The sequence below is a fragment of the Caloenas nicobarica genome, chromosome 3, assembly GCF_036013445.1.
Source record: "Caloenas nicobarica isolate bCalNic1 chromosome 3, bCalNic1.hap1, whole genome shotgun sequence".
Classification (NCBI taxonomy): Eukaryota; Metazoa; Chordata; class Aves; order Columbiformes; family Columbidae; genus Caloenas; species Caloenas nicobarica.
Genome location: NC_088247.1, coordinates 89,854,864 through 89,876,782, shown reverse-complemented (window position 1 = coordinate 89,876,782; position 21,919 = coordinate 89,854,864). Strand labels below are relative to the sequence as shown.

Below are 21,919 nucleotides of genomic sequence, written 5' to 3'. Positions count from 1 at the left end.
GAAAGGAGTCCTGTGCCTTCAGGTGAACAGGAGCTGTGGTACATGCTAGCATATCCCTCATTTAGATGAATGGGACCCTGGGGAACACCTCATACAGCCAATGATGGTCTGTATTTAGAGGAAGAGAGAGGTTCGGAATGCTGTCATCAGAAAAATAAATTCTGTTTCTGTACAGTTTTGCTGTATAGCCTTTCCTTCTGTGCCAGCCAGAAGGTATGAAAGGCTATTAGAGAAAGAAATGTGGGGTAAAGGGTGCTGTGGAAATGCAGGCTAAACAATGAACTGTTACAGTAATGCCCATCAATCAGAAAGTATAAGTAATCATCTTGTGAGAAAAATAAGGACGATGTAATGTGGCCAGAACTAATGAGAACATGTAGGAAATGGGGAGGAGAGTTAATATCGAGATTAGAAATAAATGCATAGATGTGGAGACAGCGTTTATCGAGTAGCTCAAGGAATTATCATTGAAGTCAAACACAGTGTCATCCTATAGCAATGTGTGACAGAGACTGCTGTCTCATGAGATTTGTCTATAAATTAGATCATGTTTGAAGGTATCAAAAGTGTTGACAAAACTGTGCTTGTCTCAGCTGAGTATGGCAGGGAAGAGAAGATGCTCCCGTCAGATATTTTAAACAGTAATCTCAAAATGTGTAGTATCCCAGATCACAGTAAAATGTATGCATTTGAATCTGTGATATTTAAACTACAAAGAATGGGAGTATGTTGTTCATGTGCTGAGTTCAGACTGTGGTTTGCAGCTATGGATTTCATGTGGAAGTCAGGATTGTGAACCTGCCGCCTTTCCTGGAGCCTCTGACTGATGAGTTCTACTAAATACTATGAGCTACCTTGCTCCTAATGGTCTGGCCCATCTCTTTGCTGGCAGTCACTGCCTCCAATCCTTCCTTCCCAGCACAGCTAGCAAAAGAGAGTGCTTACTAGATGATACTATCACCAGCTTAAATTGTCAGTATGCGTGTAGTGAAATGCCAAACTGTGCTGGAGTAGCCAGAAAACAGGCAGGCATTTGCTTCTACCCACTCCGCTGTGGGTGCAGTAACCTTTGACAGCAAACCTTGTGAAAGAGGGAGGAGAGAAGGAAAAAGAGAAAGGAGATCCAGTAAAATCTTAAACTGCTGCAGATGTTTCTTCAGTGAACAAAAGGCAGAAATCTATTGCAGCAGATTATACTTTACAGTATGTTACCTCAAGTATTGTCATCAATAGATTTTTAATGCTGATGAGGGCTGTATCTCATATCTTGAAAAATGTGTATGCTATAGTCAGGAGGCTTTGAGTGCTGCAATAGTGTTTTTTCTTTCCTAATGCCTCCGAGGGCTTTCTGAAAGTTAGAACATTTTAGGTTACGTGAGACTTTGGCCAGCCACGTATCTCATAATAGAGCATTTGCATCAGAAATAGTGTTGAGCCAGGTTAATAGTGCAGACTACTTTGCCCCTGCCTGTTGTCCTAATAGAACTGATTGGCATGTTTTTGCCGTAAGAGAAGGGCAAAGTTGCAAAGAAGGGTCAGAATTTCTCCGGGTCAGAGAAAGGCTGAAGAGTTTGTCTGCTCTTAGTGCTGTAGGATTTTGAGTTAGAACAGAATTTTTTTTTTTTTTTTTTTTTTTTTGTTCCATGACTTTTCTTGTCAGAGACTTTTTTCTTAGGTTGTGTTCTCATACATTTTCAGCACCAGATTTTCAAAAGTATCCAACACATTTTCTAAGATTTCCAATAACTATCTCTGTTTGAATATTCTCCATTTGAGAAATTACTCCATTCAAATCTCTCCATTTAGATTCAATATCTCCTACTTTCAGAAATCCTTTGAAATCTGTTAGAACTCTGACCTCAAGCCCAATTAAAAATATATCTCTGCAAGGCTCATGAAAGTTATGTGATTACCTTCCTCTCTGTCTCTAAAAGCCTACCTCAGTGATTATTTGCGGAGTACACAGCTTTAATTTGTGCTTATTCAGCAGGACTCCTTATCTGACTCAAGTGAATGCATGCTACTTTATGAATCAAATTTAATAGATCCAGGGGCTTGAGTAGGTCTTCATAGCTGGATGATAGCTGGGTCCAACTGTGTATGTAGGGGCATTACATTACAAACAACGACCCTGTGTATTTTCTGTCCTGGTTTAACCCCAGCCAGAAACTACGCACAGCACAGCCACTCACTCCTTCCCCCTCAGTGGCATGGAGAAACGAATTGGAAGGGTAACACTGGGAAAACTCATGCGTTTAGACAAAAGCAGTTTAATAGGTAAACCAAAAGCTGCATGCACAAACAAAGCAAAATAAGGAGTTCATTCACTCATTTCCACGGGCAGGCAGGTGTCCAGCCATCTCGAGGAAAACAGGGCTCCATCACACCTCCTGGTGACTTGGAAAGACAAATACCATCACTCTGAACATCTTCCTTCTTCCAGCAAACTATTAAAAAATAACAAGAGATGAGAGGTTATTGATGAATGTTACCATCCTGTCAATTATTAAGTCAGAAGAGACCCTGCATCAAGTAAAAGGTCTGTCCACATTAATAACAACAAATATTCTCAAAGGGAGGGAGTTAAGGTTGTGTGTGTACTCTTTGTTTGTTCAGTGTTTTTATCCTTTAAGCTAGCAGTCTTTGAAACCTTATAATAGTATTATATGGAAGGTCTGACAAAACATAAGAAAATATTTAAAACCTGTAATGTGGATTCAAACAAAACCAAAACACTTTTAAAAATCAATATTTTTTACATCGTTACATGCTCATTTTTGTATTGCTCTGAAGCATATGCAGTATTGTCAAGGCATTCATAGTCTGTAATGAATTGGAATATAATTTCAGCTCCTTGAAACAGCCCAGAGGAACACAAAGACAAGAAGCTAAAGGACAGCCATACTACTCAGATTATGGATTCTGTCATGTTTAGTCAGCATATAGGATACTTCCCTCTGCTTTATATCAGTCTTAATTAGACATCTCTACTCGGTTTTGTCTTCTCTATTTCCCTCCTTGCTTTTGTCTCCTGTCACAAAACCGAAGTTCTGTGTTACCAGCTCATCTCTTTTCCATACCTCAGGATGGTACATGTGTCCAGAAACACAGGCCAAAACCAACAGATTTATCACAGCCTTAATGACAGCTGGCTGCATGCTGAGTGAATTCTTAAATTCCCCAAAACTACTTTTTTGCCAAAACATGTGGAGTTGCAGCATTCAACATTTTATTGGGACTGTTATCTCCAAATGAAGAATGACTCTACTGGAAAAAATTATTTGCTATCAGCTACAGACCTATTTTTAGCTTCTTGTTTGGTGAAACTTTAGAAAACTTAATTAGCCATATGCTGAAAGATGTTTGCCAAGTCTTAAATTCAATTTTTGCAAACCACATTTAAGCACTACCTTGTCTACAACTTTACACTGTTGGAATCAGAATGCATGGGGGATTTTTAAGAGAATGTGGTTCTTCATATTTCTTTGAGTAAATATTTGTGTTTATGAATGTTGTAGAACTGGCAGTACTAAAGACTGTAATCTTCCATTTGTTTATATGGGAAGGTCTGTGCAGGCAACAGTAGTGCTGGAATCATCCGCTGCTTCTGTCACTTACAAACTTCAAGCCTTGCATTGGAGTGATGGTGTTCTCAGAGGCAGAAAAGTAGAGCAGGTCAGAAACATTCTCCCCCACAAGTATTTGTAGTGAAAACAGAAAAAAATACTTTAATCAAAAACATGTACAGAAAATGCTAAGGTTTTGTCAAAAATAAGTTTCTACAAGAAAAGCAGGAAATCTAAATAAACTGTCAAATTACTAATTGGATTAAAGAGAATTGAAAGATTAAATCATATCTGACTAAGTCTTGGTACGGAATTACAGTCAGGTGCCTTATGATACCATCAAGTCCTTTGAATCAGAATTCCTGTGTGGACTACTATTCCCGTAACACAATCACAGATTCTCCTTGGGAAGTTTTCTGCAAAAATGAAGTTCAATTTTTACTGCCCTGAAAAGGCAGTTTGGACTATGTGAAATGGATGTCACCTTTTTATTTCTATTCATAGAAGAAAAAGAAAAGTATTTTGCTATAAGAATGGTAAAATTAGATTTTTTTTTTTCTAACGGAAGGATGAGTTTTCTTTGATAGCCCTCTGAGTACTGGTGGTCTTGTTCCAACTTCTCGTACTTTCATAAAGCTTCCAAATAGAAGAAGGATGAGATTTCATGGTCGATGTCAGCAATGGAACAGAATAGTACGAAGGCTACAACGAAGGGATGGAGGAGCATTTGGGAGAGTTCCACGCTGCTGGCTGGCCTAACAAACCTTGCAATAAGAGCAGGGGCTTCTGCAGCCTCTGTGCTCTCTGTCCCAAGTGTACTGCAAGTAAATTCTAGGTAATTGGAAGTCAAGCCTCTTGGCTTTAATAATTTAAAAAACAGTTCCCATATTCTTCCATTTCCACTTATTTGTACTGACTGCAAGCTGTTATCTGTCTGTTCGATCTTGCTTTCATTGACTTGTTTGGCTTGCTGCTTTTCTGTTGACCTCATTGCCACTTGATACAAATGTATGCAAAACATTTTGATTTCTGCTGATCTGTTACTAGCAAGGTTAAAGAAAGAGAAATAATGCTACTAAAACCATGTAGTGACAAGATACAGAACTTGTATGTCACCTTCATTTTCAGTTGATTCTTGATGAACAGCATGTTCTTGCTACTCGAACCATTTTTTTTCAAATGACAGTGGCATTGCCTTTTGCAGCTCACAGTGCTTAAGAAAGGTATTTTCTGAGCCATTACAGGAAGGTACATGTATAGATGGCTTTCTGAGGCAACTAAGTTAATGGTAATGCATTGAGATGAACCTCAAGATTACTACAAATTATTTAATAACTGTCTCATGGCTCAATATTGAGTGAGTAACAGCACCCTGTGTGATACAGTACAATAGAATACAGAGATATAAGTATCCAAAATAGCAAAAATAAAATTGAGGGAAAAAAATGGTACGTTTAATCACATTTCACTGAGTATTGACATCAGCTGAGTTGCTATATACAGCTTTCAAAGCACAAATAGCATAAGTGTTGATCATTTAGCTGGGCTTTTATTGGTAAAAAATATTAATCAAGGTAGGTTATCTGTAGTTACAGAAACTGGGAACTTATGTAACTGAATGGGGTTTTGGTTGAGTGTTAGTACAGCTGAGATGGAGGATTTATTTGGTAAAGCTGGGGTAGGTGACGTTAGTTCTTTCAGTTAACCTGTTTCTCAGTAACTGAAGGCTTTTCTTAATTTTACACATAACTTTAAGTACAGAAGAATCCATTAGCTTAAATAGAAATAATTGAAAAGAATAAAACTTCCTGTGCAGAAAAATAGTAATCTGCAATATCTGTTTTATGGACAAGGAGTAGGTAGAGTTTTTTGGTTTGTTTTTTCTAAAAGCATTCAAAACAAAATAACCTGGCTGTTATACTGCAATCTATTGTATATAATACCTGTTCCACAATGCTACTAAATACTTAAGAATTATTCTCGTAGTTCCTAAAGAGGTTTAATTTTTCATGGTTCTTTGGTGCTCATAAAACAGTCTAGTTCTCGTGACTTGTAAATTTAAATGTTTTTTCAGATTCTCTAGTTAAGCATTTAGTAGCTTTTAAGGACTTCATTTGCTCCAATGTCTTCTCTTCTAAGCAAAAGGATATTTCTAATTCAAAATGCATACTAATATACATAATCAAAGGTCTGGGGAAAAGAAAAAAAAAAAAGATGAATCCAGTATGGATTTTTTTTTTCTTTCCCTGCTATCCAGATGTATGGCTTAGTAAAGATTATGAACATGTCTCTGCTTAGAAATTGTTCTAATTTGAAAACTTGAAAGACATAATCCTATCTTCCCTCAGAACACATATACTGCTGAAATTGCACATTTAGGGTTATGTTTTTCCTTTTTTGGTTCCATTAATATCTATGAATAATGGCTTCCCATGTGGTAATCTAATTACCATTTGAAATAATTGGTGAACTGGAACAGTGTCATAGATCAAGGAGGAAATTAATAAAAGAAGGGTAAAGGTGAATTACATGGAGCATGGGAGCCTGACTAGGAATAATGAGATAATGCAATTAAAGAAAAATTTTGATGGAAGACCAATGACATCTACACAGTGAGTTCTGTTGAGGAGTAGAACTTGCAGAAGCTCTGGCACATGGGATATTTAAAACTGAGCTGGACGAACAGGAAAAAATAGAGTGTAGGGAGCCAATTCTTCACTGGCAAAGAGGTGGACTGGATGACCTAATATTTCATTTCCACTGCTAGCGTCTATAAGTCTGTTTGAACAAATACTTGGAATTCTGTACGTCTTCTGGCTTCGCTTGGACGTCTTTTGTATCTAGCAGCAGGAGATCATTATCCTATGAAAGTGCTTGACAGTAAATATCTTCATTTTCAGTCTTTCTTAATGGACAAAGTTAAATCTGAGGATATGTAGAGCGAAATTGTGCCTACTTGTTTACTTACAGTAGTGGGAAGGAGAAAGCTCAGAAAACTACTTGTCACAAAAAAATCCTCTTAAATTGGCCAGCAGTACAGACATTTCAAATGGTGCGGAATCAGTAATAAATTCATTGATTTTTGACATTTTAAATCCTAACTATTTGCATTTTGTGTCTCTTACAGATCATCTGAAAGGAGAAATAACCCAGAGGCACATTCAGAGGGCAGTTCTCGGTAAGATTAAAACATTTCAGATACAATAGGATACAACAGAGGCAACAAGTTCTCTCCCAGGGCTGAATCTGTTTGTGGGGCAGGTTGTATTTTCCATGACAGTTTTTTGCCATAATATGTCTACATTAGTCCATACCATAAATGACACGGACCCTGTGAACTTTGCCAGAGATTTGGCTCAAAAGGCATCTGATTTTGTGTGTGATGAGAAAAATAATGCAAAAATCTTAATGGTTTAGGAGTTTGATATTGGCTTTCTTTTCAGAGTGACCAAACAAGAACAGAGACATCTAAGCTCTGCTCATCTTTAGATTTGGGTTGTTTGGTTGTTTGGTTGGTTTTTTTCTGATGCCTCTGATTTGAATTCCCATTAACAGTCATTGATCTCTCTTGAGATTGAGCTTCTAGCCATGTTGCCACAATCTGTCTAACAACCTTTTTAATTTTCATAATTCCAAGAGGAACTGAAGGCATATACAGGTCATTTCTTTTGCATCTAGTTATAGAAGTTGAGAAGTTATTTCTTGCAGTTTCTGTTGACACAGCTGCAAAGCTAAAAGTGTCTGTGTGAGTTGTTCACATAAGTGTATAGTCATCCAAATTTGGTTTAAGATGCTTTAAGCTGACTCCACTAACTTTGTACTGAAACAGGCTAAGAGTGTTCAAATGAGAATTCCACTTTTGGGACAGTAAACTTCTGCTAAAATGTGACAGAGAACTGCTGGGACAAAAACAGTTTAAGCCCCTCTCACTTAGATCCATAAAAGAATCCCAAAATGTAGCTTCATGGACCTTCTTCACATAAAAAAAAAGGAGCTAACCCAGACCAAATTGCAGTTGATGGTTTTATTTCTATGTATACATAACACAGTGAACAATATTTGTCTCTTAATAAGAGACAGAAAATTTGAGAGCTTTCTTTTCTCCCAAAAGTCAGGAAAATAAGTTGCTGCAGAGTAGCAAAATAGTTTCCCCTTTCGATTTAAAATTTAGCTGTGCCGATCAAGGTCTATTGATGATATTATTGTTTTATACCTTTATCCTCTTTTATTTTTATTTGAAAATCAGCACTGAAAATTAATGTTTGCCATGTCAATTATTTTGATCAGTATGAGAAGGGGAAGTGAAGGAGGTGCTGAGCTCTTCTCGCTGGTAACCAGTGACAGGACATGTGGGAATGGTTCAAAGTAGCATCCGAGGAGGTTCAGACTTGATATTAGGAAATATTTCTTTACCAAGAAGATGGTGAAACGCTGGAGCAGGCTTCCTAGAGAGGTGCTTGGTGTCCCACACCTGACAGTGTGTAAGAAGCATCTGAACAGTAATATGCTCAGTAATATGCTTTAACTTTTGGTCAGTCCTGAAGTGGTCAGGCCATTGCAAACCTATTCTATTCTATTCTATTCTATTCTATTCTATTCTATTCTATTCTATTCTATTCTATTCTATTCTATTCTATTCTATTCTACTCTACTCTACTCTATTCTATCCTACTCTATTCTCTTCTGTTCTACTCTATTCTACTCTTTTCTGTTCTCTGAAGTACAATCTAAAAGTGATATCTTCAGTATAACAAGGAATTCTTTCTCTAATCCACACCAGCTTTTAATACTATTTACTAATTTTCTACCACTTTAAAAATTCACATCAAGATGAATCAGAGCAATGCCATTTATGAGAACTCCTTATTCAGTGTTTCAAAAAATGAAGTGATGTATTCTGACTGTATGTTTCAATCTGCATGATAACATCTGGTCTTGTAGACTGATTTCTTACTATATAGAAAATTGTGTTGCAAATGCTGTTTTCAATAACTATCTAAGCTGCTTTTCATAAACCAAGTAAGCATAATTTTTTCCTGTCCTTAGAAAATGACATAGTAGTGGCTTTACCAGCTATACATTCACATTGTAAGTATCTTATTAGTATCCCACAACATAGCAGGCAACCCATGTGTTTTCGGCTTTTGTTTTGAGCATTGCTATCTGTTTATCATCACTAAGTCTGGACCGTGCAAATTATTTTCCAGACTTTTTTCCCCTTATTCTTTTTTTTTTTTTTTTAATCTTATTCTTTTTTCCCCCATTATTCTTTTAAATATCTGGATATTTTGACTTCATATTTGTTCTATGGGTTGGGGGACTATTACTTGCCTGCCTGCCGTTTTGGATTAATGTTCTTCCAAGGAGTAACAGGTGTCAAGTCTCCCAGGATCTTCTTGATGACCAGAATGTCATCAAGATATTTTTAAATGAAAACTGCATGGTAAGAAGTCTCATTAAGAGTCTGTTGAAATCCCAACATGAAATAAAACACATCACTGTTTCAATTAGAAACCAAGTTAACATCTTCCAGCTGCCTTTTTTTTTCTGAACTTAAAGCGTTTTATGGTCAAAACTCTTTAAGAAGCTATTCTAGTTGTACTCTAAACAGTGTAGATCTGTTTCCCTCCTAGCTATGCTTAAGATGTGGATTTCTTATTGAAGGAAAACTCCACTACTTAGCCCATTGTTCTAAGCTATCTCTTTTAAAACACCATAGGCTGGGAATTAACAACGGACACAAATAGATGGGAGGTTTCATTGGAGGCAAGGGAATGCTCCCTGTTTTTCATTGCACAAGCAGAAACAATGAATACTTTGTGTAAAATTGCAAGGGTTTACTCTCAGAGTGACTTTCATCTTTATTAATTGTAAGAATACCTTATTATGCAAATAACTTCTTTTACTCAGCAAGATCTTCCAGAGTAACATGCTTTACTGCATTTTAGGCAGTATTTAAAATGAAATAATGTGCATGCTATTGAAGTACTGACGGAGCAAAAACATTGGGTCACCAGCATGCTTCTAGGTGGAAAAGGTGGAAGAGTGAAAACAAAAGCTTTCCCTGGGGTTTGCAGTGTTGTAGAAGGAAAATACATGTTTTGTATTATTTCAATGAAGAATTATCTGAAGATACTTTAAACTAGCATTTCAGTAAAGTACAAGACCTGATTCTTCATTATCTTATTCCAGTTTTGCATTGATAGAACTTGATTACAAACAGACAGTCATGCTAATGTAGCAATATTCTCCAGCTCTGGGGGAAGACTGAATCCTAAACTGAACCTGCCTGATGACATAGGAAAACCTGTGACATATTGTAATGGCGAGACACCTCTATGAGGACACAGTCATGGTAGCAAAGGCATATTTTGTACAATAACTTTCCGTAACAGAAGCAACTGAACTGAGACTAGCATGGTTTTGCCTGTTCCACTACATCTCAAGTAAAGGCCCCTGTTGGGTCAGCTCTGGAAGTTAGGGAGGACTGTTGAACGTATTCATGGCTGATCTGTCCATATCAGCAAAAACATTTAATAAATCTGCAAGTCCCCCAGACTGCTCAGTCAGATTCAAACAGATCCTCATGAAGCTTCATATACAAAAAGGTCATTCGTATATGTGCAGTATGCAATGCATTTTCCGAATCAACATGAATGGTAGAGTCTGCAGCCAGTGATGCAGCATCTTCAGCACAACATGCCCCTTGTTATCGATAATTGCAGTTACTCTGTCACTTTAGTTGAAATGCAGCTTTGCAGATTTCCATTTCAAATATTTTTCTTATTCATCTTGTTGTCCATGAGCCTTCCTTGTCTTTTTATGTGAGTTTTGAAATCTGGGCTAGTAGCAAACTATCGGTTCTTTTGGGACTCTTCTGAAAACATCAAGAGATGGCAAAATCTTTCGGCTCCTAGGGAGGTTTGTTGGGACCAAAGTAATCTCTCTCTTTTTGTCCAATTCCATTGTCTCTGTAGAGCTATTTGAAAAGAAAAAAAATAGGTACAATCTAACATGGGTAAAGATGGCAAATATGGGTCTTTGTAACAAATCTGCATCCTTTGTAAGGACTTCAACATTAAGGCCCAGTTTTATCAACATTTTGTTAAAAAACCCTTGTTTTCCTGGGTTTTGTAACTTGGCTTTTAGAAATTACATTTGATAGGATAAGGAGTAATGGCTTTAAAGTGAAAGAAGGTAGATTTAAGTTAGATATAAGGAAGAAAATATTCACCATGAGGATGGTGAGGCACTGGAAGAGGTTGCCCAAAGAAGCTGTGCATTGCCCATCCCTGGAAGTGTTCAAGGCCAGGCTGGATGGGGCTTTGAGCAACCTGGTCTAGTGGAAGGTGTCCCTGCCCATGGTGGAGGTGTTGGAACTAGGTGATCTTTAAGCTTCCTCCCAACTCAAACTGTTCTATGATTCTATGTTTCTGCTGTTATTCAAGGAGTTATTCCCAAATTCTTTTTTTTTGGGGGGCAAACTTCCTTTGAAAAAGTCCATTCCACACAAAAAATAGAATGACTAGGTGAGAGACAGATACGACAGATACATTTGAATCCCTGAAAATGCATGCCAGCATTTGATTTAGCACAGCAAATGACTGCAAGCAAGGATTTGGGTGTTTGTTACTTTTATGTTTGGATTTGTAACACACATTTGTTTGAAGCAAAAAATAGTGAGCTTTCTCTTTATCTTTGTTCCTTCTATAGCTTTGTCCACATCATATTTTCCTACATTTTCGAAGTTACATACCTGTTCTAAAGATATTAGCATCAGTTTATGTCCTTGTTCCTGCTCTTCTGTGTATTCCTTCACAGTGTATTTCATTCTGCTTTCTCACCTTTCCTTGATTAGAAGTGAAAGAACAGTGTGATCAGTACCAGGATAAAGCAGGGACAGACAGTGCTGTATAATGCATCAGGGTTCTGCTGCAGGAATAATCCAGCCAGTGCTAGGAAAGAATTTCAGAGAAACTATTCCTCCCATGCACTAGTTTGTGATGCTCTGAGAAGCTGCCACTACCATATATCCTGTACCTGCTGGGATGCCAATGTTTTCTGACACATTTCTGTATATCTGGAGAGGTAGAATTGGGAGCTGCTGCTGCCACTTGTCCAGAGTGAGATATCACATAACTGCAGAATTGTTTGGGTCAGAAGAGACTTTAAGAATCATTTAGTCCAACTCCTCTGCCATGGGCAGGGACACCTTTCACTAGATCAGGTTGCTGAAAGCCCTGTGCAGCCTGACCTTGAACGCTTCTAATAAAGCCCATGCCACCGGAAAGGCTGGGTCAGCATGTTTTTTATCTGATGAGGATGTAAGGTATGTTTAGAAAGGGTACAACAGTTCTCTCTGCAACAATAGCAGCATCCTACAGATGTGTATATTACATTAATTAGGCTAATATTTAGTAACTGTCTTGAACTCACCTGCTGTGATCTGTGTGAATGGAAAGCATGTAGCACTTCCAAACTGCTGGTTTGCATCAAAGTTAATATCTTATTTAAATAAATCCATATTTAAATAAAATGAGCTCAGTTTCTTTCACTGCTTTCCATCTTTTAACTGAGATACCATTTAGCTGTTCATATGAAGCAGGAAAGTCTTGATCTGCACTAATGCTATGAAATGATGAGACACAAGTGTTTTCAATCACAAAATGACAGAAGCTGAGGAAAGTGGCAGTCTGTGTTTTCCCACACAAATCCAACACACTCCATGGAGAATAATAGATGTCCTGGTTTAAGAACGTCATTCCTGGTGCTAAAAAATGATATGTTCTGTATGGGCTAAATAAAGCCCTTTGGAGAAATACTCTGTTTGAAGTCCAGAATTTTAAGGTTTATTTGTTTGGTTGTTTGGTTGTTTTGTTTTGTTTTTTTACAAGAAGTAAAGCGACACGTCCCCAGGAATCCAAAGATTCTTCCTCTAAATCTTGGTGGGTTCATATATTTCCAGTCTGTAAAATATGCTTTCTTTTAGGAAAAAAAATATTGCGGTGCAGTCATTTTGCAATTTTGATGTGCACAATATTTCTGTGTGTTATGCTCTTCTACAGATTTGTGCTTGAAACCTCAGGCAACAGCAGCGTTTTTGTAAAAGTTCGCTGCTCTTCTGCGTGCAGGGCACTGACTTCATTCCTAGAGTGACCTCTAGTGGTATCAAGGCTTTTTAGTGATAGAATTAATTTCTTAATTCTTTCCCTTTCAAAGAAAAAAAAAACAAAACAAAAACCACCATAAATTCTTTGCCTTAAGGTTTATTTTTAGAATTCTGAGACTGACAGAAAGCTGGTAAGGTTGTGCTTGTTAAAAAGAATGATGATTTTTCACTATTGTTAATACAAAGTTATCAACAGCAAAACTGGCTGAAAATTCAGAAACCAGTGCATCTTTGCCTTTCTTAAAATAAGACTTTCACTCTGGCAAAGATACTTTTGAATTTGCTTTTTGGAATTATTGTAACATATAACGTGCTTTTAGAAATATTTACCAAATGAGTTTTCAAGCAAATGCTTGAAATACTAATGGACAATTAATTTTGAAAACATATATAAGTAGTTATATAGGATATTATAAGTAGATTAGAGGCTCTTTATAGCAGCTTCTTACTGCAGTGTATTTAAGTCACTGTAGTTATTCCAGATTTTTCTTGGAGGAAAAAAGCATAGACTTTTATCCTGTGAAAACTGTGAAGTTACACACCACAACAAACTTACTCCCTTGGTTTCACATGCTATTTTGTCCTTCAGGTCAGCACAGTATATGGCTAAAACTCTGGGCTCGTGAAGACCTTCTGTATTTTTGTATGTACCAAGTTCTTCCGTAAAGAACAGACCTTTCCTTCCATAAATGTCCCTTTGGAATTTCTAGGGTGTTTTTTAGTTGTATTTCTTGCTGCGTTTTTTCTGTTACTCTTTTTAGCAGGTTTTACTAGTTGCAATGCGAAACTGTAGAGGCAGCCATGAGTTTTCTCTTTCATTGTGTCTTCAAGAACTGCATCTTTACTGGAAATCTTTGCAAAAGTGTTCTCCTGAAGTGTCAGAAAATTCTGAGACTACCCACGTGTTCCTATTCAGCTTTCCTTGTGACCCACTCAACTTCTGCTTATCAGATCTCAAAAAAGAGCAAAGATATCTTTGGATCAAGTGCTATTTTTATTAGGAGTCATAAACTTGTAGCACAGCTATCCAGTTCTCAGTTTTATTGACACTGACTGCAGCACTTCACTGTTGTTGGAACAGTTTGCAGTTTCTGTAAGCTTTCTTGCAATAAGTATTTCTTCTAAAATACTGAAAAGTTCAGTGTGAATTGTGTTATTATTTAGAGACTCCTTCTGGTCACTAGTAGGTAAGCAAGATAGGATCTGGAGATTAAGGTCTCAATTCTCTGATTAGGTCTACTAGAATTAAGATATTAGGAAAAAAGATCCTATGAGAATAGTTACACCTCGAAAGAAGTCCTCAGAAAAGTTTGTAGAATCTCTGTCCTTGGAGTTTTTCACAGCATGTCTGGACAATCTAGCCTGATTCAGTTTTCACCCAGCTTTGAGCAGCAGGTTAGACCACACAGTCTTCTAGGGTCCCTTCCAACCAGAGTGATTCTGTAATTCTAAGACAGGACTTGAGGTGGAATGAGCAAAAATTTAATTTGGTTTTAATGCACACAGTCTACTAATTCTATGCCTAAGCTTGTTTGCTTTAGCTTCAGTATATCTCAGAGTAGCCTCTCTCTGTTGGCTCTAAAAAGCTTGTAGGATAACTAAGAGTAACATGCAGTTCAAAGTGCTGCGAACTTCTTTCTTCTGGCCATGTCCAGTGGGTGTGTGGGGCAGTTTGACTAGTTCTGTATCAGTCAAGGTTTCCTCCATGGGAGCTCTTTGTAACAAACAAAATTCTGTAATCTAATGTAAACAACAAATGGAGCTCTTTCACATCTGTATTTGTTTTGATTTTTTCAAGGTAAAGTTCAGACCTACACTAGCCATTTCCACCTGATCATGTAAAGCACAGGACAAGAAGTGGAGGAGAAATGCATGGCTAATGCTGACATCCAGTATTTCAGAACAAGCTGCAAATCTGGTGAAAAACTTCGATTTTACATTTTGTGAAATGGCTAAAAGAAATTAATTCACTACTTTTTTGCTCAAAACTTCTTCCATGTTTAAGATCAAAGAAAATAATGGCTTGGAACAAGTAGTTACTAATAATATCCCACAAACTTGCAAAGGCTGAATATACTTCTCCAGCTAAGAATCTGTGGATAAGTTGTAATCGTTTCCAGATATGTCAGGATTGTCTCTGCTCAGAAGAGTATAATTCAGCCAGCAGCTACCAGAACATGAAGCTCAATGTTCTTTCTTGCATAGGTCATAGGAAAGAGCTGTCTGAGTTATAAGAAATGCCTAAGTACCTGTGTACTTTTTGCACCGCCTTGAGCTGGTAGCCCAGCACAGCCAGCAAGCTGTTCTGCAGCTGCAGCCCGTGGGGTGTGCATGGGAGAACCAGCAAAAGTGTGACACTCAATGTGGAATATGAGTACGGCCAGCAGGGACAGACGGTCCCAAAAAACATAATCTGGTTCTCATGACTGTCCAAGCTGTATATGGCCCTAATGCAGCACATGTGCCAGAACACTGAACAACATCAAAATGAATCTTCCAAAAGAATGATCACAGAATCATAAAATGTCCTGAGTTGCAAGGGACCCACAAAGATCATTGAGTCCAAACCTTGTCCTTGATAGGACAACCTCAAAATTCACACCATGATTCTGAGGGTGTTGTCCAATTGCTTCTTGAACACGGTCAGGCTTGAGGCTGTGCCACCTCCCTGGGGAGCCTGTTCCAGTGCTCCACCACCCTCTGGGTGAAGAACCTTTTCCTAATGTCCAACCTAAACCTCCCTGGCAGATCTTCCTGCCATTCCCTCAGGTCTTATCATTGGTCACCAGAGAGAAGAGATCAGCACTGGCCCCTCCTTCTCCCCTTGTGAGGAAGTTGTAGCTGCTGTGAGGTCTCCCCTCAGCCTCCTCCAGGCTGAACAAACCCAGTGACTTTAGCTGCTCCTCATATGGCTTCCCCTCCAAACCCTTCACCAACTTTGTGGCCCTCTTCTGGACACCCTCTAGTAGCTTAACATCTTTTTGTCCTGTGACACCCAGAACTGCATGCAGTTCTCCAGGTGAGGTCACACCAGTGCAGAGCAGAGCAGGACAATCACCTCCCTCGCCCAGCTGGCAATACTGTGCTTAATGCACCCAGGACACGGGTGGCCCTCTTGGCTGCCAGGGCACACTGTTGGTTCATGTTCAACTTGCCGTCGACCAGAACCCCCAGATCCTTCCCTGTGGAGCTGTTTTCCAGCATCTCGTTCCCCAGTCTGTATGTACAGCCAGTGTTGCCGTGTCCCAGGTGCAAAATCCAGCACTTGCCCTTGTTGAACTTCATGTGGTTGGTGATTGCCCAGTTCTCCAATCTGTGCAGATCCCTCTGCAGGGCCTCTCTGCCCTCGAGAGTAGCAACAGCTCCTCTCAGTTTTGTGTCATCAGCGAACTCACTTAGTGTTCCCTCAAATCCTGCGTCCAAGTCATTTATAAAGACGTTGAAGAGTACTAGCCCTAAGATGGATCCCTGCGGAACCCGCTAGTGACTGATCGCCAGCCCAACGTAGCCTCATTTACTAGAACCCTTTGAGCCCGGCCCATCAGCCAATTGCTCACCCACTGCATTGTGTGTTTATCCAGCTGTATGCTGGACATCTTGTCCAGGAGTATACTGTAAGAGACAATATCAAACGCTTTACTGAAATCCAAACAGATCACGTCCACTGGCTTCCCTTGGTCAGCTAGGTGGGTAATCTTGTCATAGAAAGAAATTAAGTTGGTCAAGCAAGACTTTCCCCTTGTGAACCCCTGCTGGCTGGGACCAATGACTGTGTTGTCATTTAGGTGTTTTTCAAAAACTCCCAGAATAATCTTCTCAAGTTTGCCAGGCACAGAAGTGAGGCTGACAGGCCTGTAGTTGCTGGGGTCATCCTTGTTGCCCTTCTTTAAGATTGGGACAATGTTTGTCAACTTCTGGTCAGCTGGGACCTCTCCAGATTCTCAGGAGCACTGAAAAATCATGGAGAGAGGTCTCACTGTGGCATCAGCCATCTCTTTAAATACCCTTGGACAAATCCCATGAGGCCACATCAACTTATAGGGATCTAGTTGGAACAGCAAATCCCGCACAAGTTCTGGATTGATTAGGAGTTTAACATTCTCACAGTCATCATTCTCTAGCCCAGGGCTCTGGGGGTCCCAAAGACCATCTTCAGTGTTGAAGACACAGGTGAGGAAAGCATTAAATGTCTCTGCTTTGTCTATGTCCTTGTTTATGAGGTGACCATGCTCCTCAAGTAAGGGGCCAATGTTATTTCTGGTTTGCCTTTTGCCATTGACATATTTTAAAAAGCACTTTTTATTGTGCCTCACAGTACTGGCCAGCTTCAACTCTAATTGAGCTTTGGCTGCACAAATTTACTCCCTATATAATAATAATGTTTCTGCTGACATGAAATCCTATGGTTGTGACTTCAGAAATTTTCTGGAAAACTCATACATCATACCAACATTTAGAAAGTTTTTCAGGAAACTCTTTTAGAGGGCTGATGGAGTAGCCAGGTGGGCGAATGGAAACAAAATTTCTGTAGTACTTCGGTCTTTATTGTACACTTAACTGAGGTGGGGTCTTTAGCACATAATATCTGCTATTTGCACAGAAAACAAAAAATCAGATCTGTGATAGAGGTGTTTCAGGCTCAACACCTTTTGTCTTATTTGGGGCAAGAGTTAAACTAAACACCGTATGGTGCAACCCCATGCTCATAATATACAGATTTCACCAACAATGGTGTATTTTTCCTCTCTTTTTTCCATCTCCTCTGCTTCTCTCTTGCAGATGAAAGGTCTTTTATTGATATGTTTTATCAGAAAGATCAAAATTGTTCAGGCTGATACTACTGTATACATTTAGTTAGTATTCACCTCTTGAATCAAGGTCAAAACCTCTTTTGTTGTCTAACTTGAAGTGACACATCAGTTGCATGACTCATCTGTACCTATACATAGCTGAAATAGAAACAGTTAAGTATAAACCACACATGCTTATTTTTCCTTAATATTCTTTCAGATTACCTTGCTAGAAATTCAGTGTACAGTCCAAAATAAATGCTTTTGTCACAAGTGTTTGTACTGACAACTACAACCAGAGTTCCACACAGAATGCAGGGAAAATACCCATCATTTTTAGAAAATTTTAGACCTGTTGAATTGATCCCACAGTTGCTGTGTGCATTGCATGCCTAAATGTGACCTGCAAGCACAGGGTTTACTGTACATGCATATCTATATTGCTTATGTGCAGTAAGGCTGCCACTTCTGAGAACTGTACATCTGCTTATCTGAGAATCCCCAGCAAGAAATATGGATGCAGTAAGCTTCAGTATCTCTTCTGTGCTCTGTGACAGTGGGTCTGCATCTTTAGCACCCTTAGGTATTTCTTAGTAAAGTTGTGCTGTAATATTCTCATTTGAGGTCTTATCTTGACCAGGCATTCCTTTACAAAAGTTATGATGCTGTCTTATTACAACTGCAGTCTGCACATTGGTGGCAATGTGTTCCTAATGTCTAAGCATTATGATGAGCAACCAACTTCAGAAGTATTGAGCATCCTTTTCTTTTGAGAAGATCACAACAAAACATAGCCAAGAGATTTTTTTTTTTTCCCTTAAAGCTCTTGGATATTGTAGAAACAAATGCTAATGGAGCCTCAAAATTTATGCATGACAAACCACATGCCTTCTTGGGAGGCAGAGAAAGATCATTTGAATATCTGGTATGGTTTTATCTAATATTATGAACAAGATAAATGATGAAATAATAATCTCATGTAATCAACTGGTTAAACGTATTTATTAAGTGTAGGCAAGAATCTGAGCTAGTAGGGGTTTCCTGACTAAGACCCAGCTATGTTACCATTCCACTACATCAACTGGCCTGTAATGGGACATATTAAACTTGAAGCTGCCTTTTGGGTCTTTTCTTTCTTTTTTTTCACTATATTGTACTTGTATATTTGGAAACCAACAGAAAACTTTTAGCCACAATGGTTTCAGAAACTTTTATGGCTTGAGTGCAGCTGTCGTGAAGGCAACGCCTTTTGTTTCATATGCCATGTATTTTCAGGAGTGAGTATGTAGATAACTAGTTTCAGAGAAAAAGTTGGAGGGAATTGAAGCATGAGTCCGTATTTAGCCAAAACAGCTCACAGAGACTGGAAAAAATAGCTTCACTTCCCAGGTGTTCTTTGGAAGTAAGTTAGTTTGAGCCAATAGTAAGCCAGTAGAACAATAAACAATACAATGATATAAAGAAAAGCAGCATACCAGTGGACACTTTAACTAACTTCAGCAATTAAAATTAAAAAAATAATAAACAAGATACACATGCCCTTAATCCCTCAAACTTGTAAAGTGCTGAAAATAGGACAGTTTGTTTCAATGTATGCTCACAACCAACTGGGTGATATTTTTAAAAATGTATTACATTAGGGTTAGGAGTAAATTGCTCTAAAACCCACAATATAAACTCTTCCAGACATTAGGGTACTTCCGTCTTCTCCTGAGTTTCATTGCGTATACCTATCTTTGCTTTTGTATAAGGTACACATGTGGTGCCCAGTGACAAACATAGGTTGACATGGCCCAGGGGAGGAATAAGAAAGAAGGGGAGAATTACTTGTAAGGCAATCCTGAATAACAATGGACAGGTAGTTCTTTTTAAAAAACTCAGATGACAGCATATGCTCCAGTTTGAATGCACCCAAGTTTGCCAAAAGCTGCAAAGCTGATAAATAAAGGAGTAAAAATATAAAGTGGATACTGAAGTCAATTCTAAATTTGGTTACTTCAAGTGACTATAAATTTAAGCAGATAAATGCAAGACTATCCAGTGAAAAAATGAAAATCTTTGACTGCAACAGTACAGCTGGAGGGCAGAGCACAATGTTATTTAATGCACAAGACAATAAATCTGTAGGAGTTTGACTTCTAGGATACACTCAGGTCAAGAGATATATGAGTGCCCCAGAGAACATAAAGTTCAGGGTCGCAGAGAATTTATTGCAAAATTTTCTGACTGTAGACAAAAATCTACCAGAGCACTTCTAGTTGTTGCCAGCTTGCAATAAACTGTGGTGATAACACTTGGTATGTCATGCTAGAAATAGTGTTTTTCATTGCTTGCCATAATGCTTTGAAATAATGATCCCGTTAGCAGGTGCTATCATTTCTTTCTGGTACTGTGTGATTTGTCGATGTGGAATGTGCTGTGAAATCCACTACTTCCTTGCTCCAAAAATGGCCCTTTCATTAGAATAAAATCATTACATCTTAAAATGCCTCTTACAGTCTTGTTTAGGAAACAAACCAGCCAACAAACAAACCAGCCACAAACCTTTATGATACAAACAGTGTCAACTCATGCAGAGCTCTCACCCTCCTTTGTAAGCAGACAGCTCCTATCAATTATATGCTGTGCCTCACTTCACTAAATGGGTTGTATCTGAAGATAAAATGAACCCTCTTCTTTACATCATGAGACTCGGTACTATGAACAAAAGACTTCACAACATAGGATTCGTAAGTTTTGCCACTCAGCTGTATGTGCATTTATGCTAATATAAAGGAATTCATACTCCTTATGAGTACGTTGCTGACTTCTGCTAAAATAACTCTCTTGTATAGAACTGGATGGAGTCATGCCAACAGAAGCCCTTAGCATACACGTAGGCAATGTTTTCCTAAACGTGCACATCATACCTTCCCTGCACCCCTGAAACCTGGGTCTGCATTATCCAAATGGCATCAACTGCATTTGCTTCTCAGGTGAAGTCACGGGGTCATTAAAAGTGCACCTGAAACTGCACATCAGCTGAATGGCTTATCTGAGCTGGTGCACTAAAAGCATAGAGCTAGACTGTACAATCAAGTTTCATATGAAAAACTGTCAAACGATTAATTAGAAGTCAACCCTGAGTGAACAAAGCAGATAGAACATTGTGTTCTGTGCAGTTGCAGAAGTGATATCTGGTAATTAATATTTCAGCAGTAGTACCTCTGCACTTGTTAATGTATTTCAATTTTTTTAATGTATATGAGCAAAAGTTGATCTCATGAATTTTCAGCTTTTCTTTGTTATGCATACTTCCTATATACGTGGTTAATACCTAGATAAAATTATTTGACGTTTCAATAAACATTTTCTGTTTCTGTACGAGCAGGCAGATATGTACAATAAAAGGAAGCTCTTTAGAGGCATAAAAACCTGTAGCAAAAAGAAAGTATTTCTTCTTGAGTATCTTAAACTTGTGAGTAAATATACTTTCCACATTTTGCTGTGTATTCACTCAGTTGTTCAGCTCATGCATTTTAAAGTAACTGACCCTACCTATTGAGGAATGCTAATGTTAGACATGAGATTCAAGGAGGCTTGGCTGCCCAGCTTCAGCTGCAGCTGAAATTGCCTGAGCCAGTGGGAGGAGAGGGGTGTGAGGTGGCAACAGCAGAAACCCAGGGGCAGTGAGAGACCACTGCAGGGATTTAGGAAAGGTAAAGGGAAGAGGGGAGAAAAGAAGTAGCAAGAATCAGGAGAAGGCAAGAGCAGCAGCAAACCAAAGGAAATAGAAATACACTCCACTAGACCATAGTTCTCTTTTGCTTGGAATGTTCATCTCTATATATTACAGTAGGCAGATTCAAAAAGGTCTAGTCTTTAGACCAGAATGCTACTCGGTTCACAAGCGTGTTGTTTCAATGAGCAGGCATGACAAAGAGCTGAAATGGAGACTGCAAGAGCATGGGAAAAGCCATCAGAGAACTTACAAAGCAGTGTCCACCTAGGCATGTTCTAGACCTGACTTACTACTGGACTTGACCTGTCCCTGTCATCAGATCTCTTCTGCTTTTGTGACTGGAACACATTGATGGATGTCTTAAGTTTAAGCCATTTACTTGATGAAAGATCTGATGCTATTTTTTGCTGCTGGGGCCACATGAGCTTTCAGTGTACTCATCTCTTTCTGTTCTGCACATGTGCAAAACTTTGTGCTGCTCACCACCTTGTCCACAGCTGTGTTTCCTGCTGTTATCACCAGCATATTGCTAGAGATAATGAGTGGAGCTCTATTCAGGGTGGAGGATGCTTGGGCCTTTGTGCCATAGAGGTAATTGTCTCATATAAAAGGCTTTATGATAATTTCTGAGGGCAACCAAATAATCCCTTCTACCGAGTGTAATCAGCAGCAG

At 38.7% G+C, this 21,919-nt stretch overlaps 1 protein-coding gene across 1 annotated transcript in view; it reads left to right on the top strand.

Moving 5' to 3' along the window:
* The window catches only part of KIF6 (kinesin family member 6), a 161,572-nt gene that overhangs the window by 121,243 nt on the left and 18,410 nt on the right, over positions 1-21,919 (top strand). The window contains exon 16 of the mRNA XM_065631980.1: positions 6,694-6,744. Within this exon, the coding sequence (XP_065488052.1) occupies positions 6,694-6,744 (51 nt within the window). The remainder of the gene's footprint in view (positions 1-6,693; positions 6,745-21,919) is intronic.